This window comes from Eupeodes corollae, chromosome 1 (assembly GCF_945859685.1).
Source record: "Eupeodes corollae chromosome 1, idEupCoro1.1, whole genome shotgun sequence".
Classification (NCBI taxonomy): Eukaryota; Metazoa; Arthropoda; class Insecta; order Diptera; family Syrphidae; genus Eupeodes; species Eupeodes corollae.
The window spans coordinates 77,489,934-77,499,612 of record NC_079147.1 but is presented as its reverse complement, the minus strand read 5'-3'; the positions used below and the strand labels follow the sequence as shown (position 1 = coordinate 77,499,612).

At 42.1% G+C, this 9,679-nt stretch overlaps 1 protein-coding gene across 2 annotated transcripts; it reads left to right on the top strand.

Annotated features, from left to right (window-relative positions):
• The first annotated feature begins 310 nt into the window (after positions 1–310).
• LOC129941274 (aggrecan core protein-like) lies at positions 311–8,636 on the top strand. 2 transcript variants are annotated; one of them, XM_056049864.1, is made up of 6 exons: positions 311–456; positions 531–7,844; positions 7,903–7,998; positions 8,067–8,141; positions 8,203–8,304; positions 8,372–8,636. In XM_056049864.1, exons 1-6 carry the CDS (start codon positions 382–384, stop codon positions 8,384–8,386), a joined length of 7,677 nt encoding a protein of 2,558 aa, XP_055905839.1. In that variant the 5' UTR covers positions 311–381; the 3' UTR covers positions 8,387–8,636. The 2 variants fall into 2 exon arrangements, with proteins under 2 accessions (XP_055905839.1, XP_055905838.1); XM_056049863.1 differs by having other exon boundaries at positions 8,064–8,141.
• Positions 8,637–9,679: the final 1,043 nt, after the last annotated feature.

Below are 9,679 nucleotides of genomic sequence, written 5' to 3'. Positions count from 1 at the left end.
ATATTGTCGTCAGGGAAATTTTGCTTCTAAAATTTAAACAACTGCCGTAGATCAACAACCACCTCTGTTTCATATTTGTTAATACTAATATCAAAACATGTATCTCGAGTTTCACCAGTGACTTTGTCAAAAAGTAAGCCAGATTTTCCAAAAACAACAAAATTCAAATCAAACAACAACCGCAAAAATAAAATAAAAATAAACAAAAAACAAAAAACAACTCTTAACAAAATAACCGAAGTTTGAAATCTAATAACAGATTTTTCGGCATCAAGCGTTTTCGAGAGTATATAAGGCGAAATTTTTCTTCAATTGGTATTCAGTACAATTGGGCAGTTGATGAAATCATTGCAAGCCCTGGTATAGAAAAAAAAAGAAAAGATGAATTATTTCGTATTGGCTGCAGCTGTTGTGGCAATAGCTCTTGCGGGGCACTCGGAGGCACAATTATTATTCGTAAGTTTATTAATATCCATAAATTCAAATTTTATATGACTTACCATGTTAACGTTTTATTAATTTTTGCTCAGGGCAACCGAGGAAACTCTAGACAAAATAACCAAGGAGGCGGGTTATTTGGATTAGGATCAGGTTCAGGCTCAGGCCAAAACAACATTATTTCTAATGCTGCTAATGGAATCCTTAACGTAGCTACTGCCCCACTTCAAATATTGGGCAATTTAGGATCTGGACTCTTTGGAAATGGAAACTCTGGAAACGGAAACTCTGGCAACGGAAATTCCAATGGGGGATCACAATCCATTTCCTGGCAAGGGAACGGAAATCGTCCAACCCAAACAACTGTGACAACTATCACAACAATAATAAGATATATAAATATTGGAAATATGCCTGGAATCCGACAAGTCCATAAATTAGATGGTTCTATTATTTGGATGATAACGATGGTGTCTTCAAAGGGAACACCTGGAGCAAAACCTGTGCGTAAACCAGATGGATCTATTTGGTACCTGCTAACAACGACATCTACACGAAAACCCCAAGGCAATTTACCTATTTTAGAAACTGTAAAGGAAGTAAGGAAACCAAATGGCGAAATCCAATATATACTGTATAAACAACCAAGGCCCATTGGAAATAGGCCTGGAGTTCAGCCAATTATCAAGCCCGATGGATCTATTTGGTACTTGATTACAAGAATCGCTCGCCCTGGACAATCTGGAGCAAAGAAAGTACAAAAGCCTGACGGATCAATCTGGTGGCTGATTTCCATAACATCTTCCCAAAAACCAACAGATTTACCTGAGGAAGAACCTGTAGTTGAAACAACAGGACCAAATGGTCAAATTGAGTATATACCATATGGACAGATTCCATCTGGACCAAATCCCAATGGACAAACACCTATCCTTGTTGGTCAAAGGCCTGAAGTTCAACCAATTATTACACCAAGTGGTTCAATAGAGTACTTAATGACAAATATAGGTCAACCCGGACAACCAGGAGCAAAACCAGTAAAGAAACCCGATGGAACTACATGGTGGCTTATAACAATAAGGTCCCCTTACAAGCCTACAGGAAATCTGCCTGTAGCCGATCCCGTTAGGGAAGTAACAGGACCCAACGGAGAACCCCAATATATTCCTGCTGGAGAAATACCATCTGGACAAAATCCCAATGGACAAGTACCCAATGGACAAAATCCCAATGGACAAGAACCTATACCTGTTGGTCAAAGACCTGAAGTTCAACCAATTATTACGCCAAGTGGGACAATAGAGTATTTGATGACAAATATCGCTCAACCAGGACAACCTGGAGCAAAGCCAGTAAGGAAGCCTGATGGAACTACTTGGTGGCTTATAACAATAAGGTCCCCTTACAAGCCTACAGGAAATCTGCCTGTAGCCGATCCCGTTAGGGAAGTTACAGGACCAAACGGAGAACCCCAATATATTCCTGCTGGAGAAATACCATCTGGACAAAACCCCAACGGACAAGTACCTAACGGACAAAATCCCAACGGACAAGTACCTAATGGACAAGAACCTAGACCCGTTGGTCAAAAGCCTGAAGTTCAACCAATTATTACTCCAAGTGGGGCAATAGAGTATTTGATGACAAATATAGCTCAACCAGGACAACCTGGAGCAAAGCCAGTAAGGAAGCCTGATGGAACTACTTGGTGGCTTATAACAATAAGGTCCCCTTACAAGCCTACAGGAAATCTGCCTGTAGCCGATCCCGTTAGGGAAGTAACAGGACCAAACGGAGAACCCCAATATATTCCTACTGGAGAAATACCATCAGGACAAAACCCCAACGGACAAGTACCTAACGGACAAAATCCCAACGGACAAGTACCTAATGGACAAAATCCCAATGGACAAGCACCTAGACCCGTTGGTCAAAAGCCTGAAGTTCAACCAATTATTACACCAAGTGGTACAGTAGAGTATTTGATGACCAATATAGCTGAACCAGGACAACCAGGAGCAAAACCAGTTAAGAAACCTGATGGAACTACTTGGTGGCTTATAACAATAAGGACCCCTTACAAGCCTACAGGAAATCTGCCTGTAGCCGATCCCGTTAGGGAAGTAACAGGACCAAACGGAGAACCCCAATATATTCCTACTGGAGAAATACCATCAGGACAAAATCCCAACGGACAAGTACCTAACGGACAAAATCCCAACGGACAAGTACCCAATGGACAAAATCCCAATGGACAACAACCAAGTGAACAATATCCATTTGGACAGCAACCTAATGGACAACAACCTAATGGACAACAACCCAATGGACAGTACCCATCTGGACAACAACCCAATGGACAGTATCCATCTGGACAACAACCTAACGGACAGAATCCAACTGGACAACAACCCAATGGACAACAACCTAATGGACAACAACCCAATGGTCAGTATCCATCTGGACAACAACCCAATGGACAGTATCCATCTGGACAACAACCTAACGGACAGAATCCATCTGGACAACAACCCAATGGACAGTATCCATCTGGACTAACACCTAACGGACAGAATCCATCTGGACAACAACCCAATGGACAGAATCCATCTGGACAACAACCCAATGGACAACAACCTAATGGACAACAACCCAATGGACAGTATCCATCTGGACAACAACCTAACGGACAGAATCCATCTGGACAACAACCCAATGGACAGTATCCATCTGGACAACAACCCAATGGACAGTATCCATCTGGACAACAACCCAATGGACAGAATCCATCTGGACAACAACCTACTGGACAGTATCCATCTGGACAACAACCTAACGGACAGAATCCATCTGGACAACAACCCAATGGACAGTATCCATCTGGACAACAACCAAATGGACAGTATCCATCTGGACAACAACCTAACGGCCAACAACCTACTGGACAATATCCATCTGGACAACAACCTAACGGACAGAATCCATCTGGCCAACAACCCAATGGACAGTATCCATCTGGACAACAACCTAATGGACAGTATCCATCTGGACAACAACCCAATGGACAGAATCCATCTGGACAACAACCTAACGGCCAACAACCTACTGGACAGTATCCATCTGGACTACAACCTAACGGACAGAATCCATCTGGAACACAACCCAATGGACAGTATCCATCTGGACAACAACCAAATGGACAGTATCCATCTGGACAACAACCTAACGGCCAACAACCTACTGGACAATATCCATCTGGACAACAACCTAACGGACAGAATCCATCTGGACAACAACCCAATGGACAGTATCCATCTGGACAACAACCTAACGGACAGAATCCATCTGGACAACAACCCAATGGACAGTATCCATCTGGACAACAACCAAATGGACAGTATCCATCTGGACAACAACCTAACGGCCAACAACCTACTGGACAGTATCCATCTGGACAACAACCTAACGGCCAACAACCTACTGGACAATATCCATCCGGACAACAACCCAATGGACAGAACCCATCTGGACAACAACCTAACGGACAGAATCCATCTGGACAACAACCTAACGGCCAACAACCTACTGGACAATATCCATCTGGACTACAACCTAACGGACAGAATCCATCTGGACAACAACCCAATGGACAGAATCCATCTGGACAACAACCCAATGGACAGTATCCATCTGGACAACAACCTAACGGACAGAATCCATCTGGACAACAACCCAATGGACAGTATCCATCTGGACAGCAACCTAACGGGCAACAACCTACTGGTCAGTATCCATCTGGACAACAACCTAACGGACAGAATCCATCTGGACAACAACCTAACGGACAGAATCCATCTGGACAGCAACCCAATGGACAGTATCCATCTGGACAACAACCTAACGGACAGAACCCATCTGGACAACAACCTAACGGACAGAATCCATCTGGACAACAACCCAATGGACAGAACCCATCTGGACAACAACCCAATGGACAGTATCCATCTGGACAACAACCTAACGGCCAACAACCAACTGGACAGTATCCATCTGGACAACAACCTAACGGACAGAATCCATCTGGACAACAACCCAATGGACAGTATCCATCTGGACTAACACCTAACGGACAGAATCCATCTGGACAACAACCCAATGGACAGAACCCATCTGGACAACAACCTGAAGGTCAGAATCCATCTGGACAACAACCTAACGGACAGAATCCATCTGGACAACAACCCAATGGACAGTATCCATCTGGACAACAACCTAACGGCCAACAACCAACTGGACAGTATCCATCTGGACAACAACCTAACGGACAGAATCCATCTGGACAACAACCCAATGGACAGTATCCATCTGGACTAACACCTAACGGACAGAATCCATCTGGACAACAACCCAATGGACAGAACCCATCTGGACAACAACCTAACGGACAGAATCCATCTGGACAACAACCCAATGGACAGTATCCATCTGGACAACAACCTAACGGACAGAATCCATCTGGACAACAACCCAATGGACAGTATCCATCTGGACTAACACCTAACGGACAGAATCCATCTGGACAACAACCCAATGGACAGAACCCATCTGGACAACAACCTAACGGACAGAATCCATCTGGACAACAACCCAATGGACAGTATCCATTTGGACAACAACCCAACGGTGAACAGCCTAATGGACAAAACCCCAACGGACAAGTACCTAACGGACAAAATCCCAACGGACAAGTACCTAATGGACAAGAACCTAGACCCGTTGGTCAAAAGCCTGAAGTTCAACCAATTATTACTCCAAGTGGGGCAATAGAGTATTTGATGACAAATATAGCTGAGCCAGGACAACCAGGAGCAAAACCAGTAAAGAAACCTGATGGAACTACATGGTGGCTTATAACAATAAGGTCTCCTCTCAAGCCTACTGGAAATTTGCCTGTTGCTGAACCTGTTAGGGAAGTACTAGGACCAAACGGAGAACCACAATATATTCCTGCCGGACAAGTGCCAACTGGCCAAAATCCTAATGGACAGCAACCTAATGGACAACAACCTAATGGACAACAACCTAATGGACAACAACCTAATGGACAACAACCTAATGGACAACAACCTAATGGACAACAACCTAATGGACAACAACCTAATGGACAACAACCAACTGGACAACAACCTAATGGACAAACACCTATTGCCGTTGGACAAAAGCCCGAAGTTCGACCAGTTATTAAGCCTGATGGTACAATAGAGTACATTATGACAAATATTGGTCAGCCCGGACAACCAGGAGCTAAACCAGTAAAGAAACCCGATGGAACCACTTGGTGGCTTATAACAGTAAGGTCCCCTTACAAGCCTACAGGAACTCTGCCTGTAGCCGAACCCGTTAGGGAAGTTCAAGGACCAAACGGTGAACCCCAATATATTCCTGCCGGACAAGTGCCAACTGGACAAAATCCTAATGGACAGCAACCTAATGGACAACAACCTAATGGACAAAGCCCCAATGGACAAACACCTATTGTCGTTGGACAAAAGCCCGAAGTTCAACCAGTTATAAAGCCTGATGGTACAATGGAGTACATTATGACAAATATTGGTCAGCCCGGACAACCAGGAGCTAAACCAGTAAAGAAACCCGATGGAACTACTTGGTGGCTTATAACAGTAAGGTCCCCTTACAAGCCTACAGGAACTCTGCCTGTAGCCGAACCCGTTAGGGAAGTTCAAGGACCAAACGGTGAACCCCAATATATTCCTGCCGGACAAGTGCCAACTGGACAAAATCCTAATGGACAGCAACCTAATGGACAACAACCTAATGGACAACAACCTAATGGACATAGCCCCAATGGACAAACACCTATTGTCGTTGGACAAAAGCCCGAAGTTCAACCAGTTATAAAGCCTGATGGTACAATGGAGTACATTATGACAAATATTGGTCAGCCCGGACAACCAGGAGCTAAACCAGTAAAGAAACCCGATGGAACTACTTGGTGGCTTATAACAGTAAGGTCCCCTTACAAGCCTACTGGAACTCTGCCTGTAGCCGAACCCGTTAGGGAAGTTCAAGGACCAAACGGTGAACCCCAATATATTCCTGCTGGACAAGTGCCAACTGGCCAAAATCCTAACGGACAACAACCTAATGGACAAAGCCCCAATGGACAAACACCTATTGCCGTTGGACAAAAGCCCGAAGTTCAACCAGTAATTATGCCTGATGGTACAATGGAGTACATTATGACAAATATTGGTCAGCCCGGACAACCAGGAGCTAAACCAGTAAAGAAACCCGATGGAACTACTTGGTGGCTTATAACAGTAAGGTCCCCTTACAAGCCTACTGGAACTCTGCCTGTAGCCGAACCCGTTAGGGAAGTTCAAGGACCAAACGGTGAACCCCAATATATTCCTGCTGGACAAGTGCCAACTGGCCAAAATCCTAACGGACAACAACCTAATGGACAAAGCCCCAATGGACAAACACCTATTGCCGTTGGACAAAAGCCCGAAGTTCAACCAGTAATTATGCCTGATGGTACAATGGAGTACATTATGACAAATATTGGTCAGCCCGGACAACCAGGAGCTAAACCAGTAAAGAAACCCGATGGAACTACTTGGTGGCTTATAACAGTAAGGTCCCCTTACAAGCCTACTGGAACTCTGCCTGTAGCCGAACCCGTTAGGGAAGTTCAAGGACCAAACGGTGAACCCCAATATATTCCTGCTGGACAAGTGCCAACTGGCCAAAATCCTAACGGACAACAACCTAATGGACAAAGCCCCAATGGACAAACACCTATTGCCGTTGGACAAAAGCCCGAAGTTCAACCAGTTATTATGCCTGATGGTACAATAGAGTACATTATGACAAATATAGCTAAACCAGGACAACCAGGAGCTAAACCAGTAAAGAAACCCGATGGAACTACTTGGTGGCTTATAACTGTAAGGTCTTCCCAAAAACCTACAGGAAATTTGCCAGTAGCTGATCCCGTGAAGGAAGTTAAGGGACCAAATGGACAAATTATTTATATTCCAATTAGAGTTATCATAACGGAACACCATGAAGAAGAACCTAGTTCAGAATACCAAGATGATGAATCAAGCCAAGGAGGTTCTATTCATTACACTTTCACACATGGAGGACCAGGAGGTAATAACCCTGGCTCAATGCAACCAGGATCAACGCAACCAGGATCACATCAAGTCATGGTTATTTCCGGATCTAGTCAAATAAACTCTGGATCATTCCCTGGTAACTTCCCAATCCCCCAAGAAGTTGCTCAACTTCTTGCTTCCGGTGATCTCCCAGGAGCACTTTCTAAATTACAAGCTTTGGGTTTGGACTTAAATCAGGACATTGGTAACGGTATGACTTTGGTAAGTTAACTTTTTAAATTATTTAAAATCCATTCGATAAGGTAATGTTTTTATACAGGGATCAATGCTAAGCGGTGCTATGGGATCAGGTGGTGATGGAAATGGCAGTGTAATCCAAATACAAGGTGGTATGACAGTTGGCGGTAGAAGTGCGGTATGTTCTTAAAAAGTTTCTCACAGCAGCAACAATATCACATTAAATGTTTATTATATTTCTAGCAGCCAGGCGGAGTTAATGGTGGAATTGGTTCATCTAGTAATGGCTCAAACCTCAGTCTTGGTGGAAATGGAAGTTCCGTAAGTCAATAAAACTTTTACTATTTATAGTATTTTATAATATAGTATTTTATGTTTTAAGGGTTTAAATGGTAGTGGATCATCTAGCAGTGGCTTGCCTTCTGGTTTCAATGGTGGACAAATGATTCCTATTTCTCAACCCGGCTTCTCAAGCAACAACATGGTAAGTTATAAATTTAAAAATATATACCGCAACACAGTTAACTTATAAACTTTCTTACAATCTTTAGGTCTTACAAGGATAAGTTGATTGTCAAATGTGCTTTTGACAAATAAGACGAATTTATTTTTTTACATAACTAATTTAAATTTCTTCCTATATATATTTCGATATATATATATAAAACGAAAATCAACTATTTAACATTTGGAGAAACATGCCTTCAGTTTAAATAGGATCAATTTAATTGTACGATTTAATATCATCGAATTATGTTATATTATTATTACGACAAATAAAATTTTTATTTCTTTTTAATTTCAATTTCAAATAAACTGTGTTTAAATTTTGTGATTGTGAACACGCCTTATCACTCAAAAGGTTTTTCATAGTGATGGGTCTTAATTTAAAAATGAAAAACTTGTGACTCTCTGCTATTTATTTTTATTTAATTCTTTCACTCTCTATACCTTCACCTACTATGATCATGTGTTGCGTGCGTTAGTCCTGTGTGAGCGGTCCTAGTGTGCGCGTGTCTCGTTGTTCAAGGGCAAGTGTCTGCTGTTAGGCCACCACCTCAGTGTAATAGTTATATGTTCATAGTGTCTCCTAAGCTCTCACTTCAATAAAGTCCTTAAAAGAAGAAAATATAGAAGCGTAGAGTAACTGGGCTTGAGAACAAGTTAAACTGGAGGGAGCAAAAACTTCTGGAGGACACCATTGAAATTGTGGGCATTCCATCAGTCAACAAAAACAATGCTACTGATTGTGCACTCACGATTTTCAATGAAGCGTTGAGCACTTGTATCAGTTCAGTTGCGAAGTAATTTTGATTTGCTAACTTGTAACCTTGAAGCCTTTGAAATAAAACCTGGTTTTATATTTGTTTCGGAGATTTTCTTATGAAATTCAAAATTTTAGTTTACCAAATTATAATTTTTTAGCCAATACAAATGATTCGTATGCTGCTGGTGGAGTTGGAGTATTTGTACGTGATTCGTATGAATGTGAGCTAAGACTTATAGTTTGACGAGTGCAGATATTATGAAAATTACTGTTTTTATTTGTGATGAAATGTTTAGTTTTAATTGCATTTATAGACTTCACTGTAAAACTATACAAGTGTTTATTAAAGAATTCTCTGTTTTTTTTAAAAAGAGAGCGAGCAGCTAACCTAATAATATTAGGTGACTTTAATTTTGACCTACTTACTTACAACCCCAACCTAGATGCATACAATATACTAATTTCTGAGCATGGACTTACGTCATTTGTCAATGAACCTACAAGACCTGTTTCAGGTACCTGTCTTGACCACATCTTCGGTCGGTTTTTTAAAAATTGATCTTAACGATTGTGCTGGAGTAGTCTTTCATCT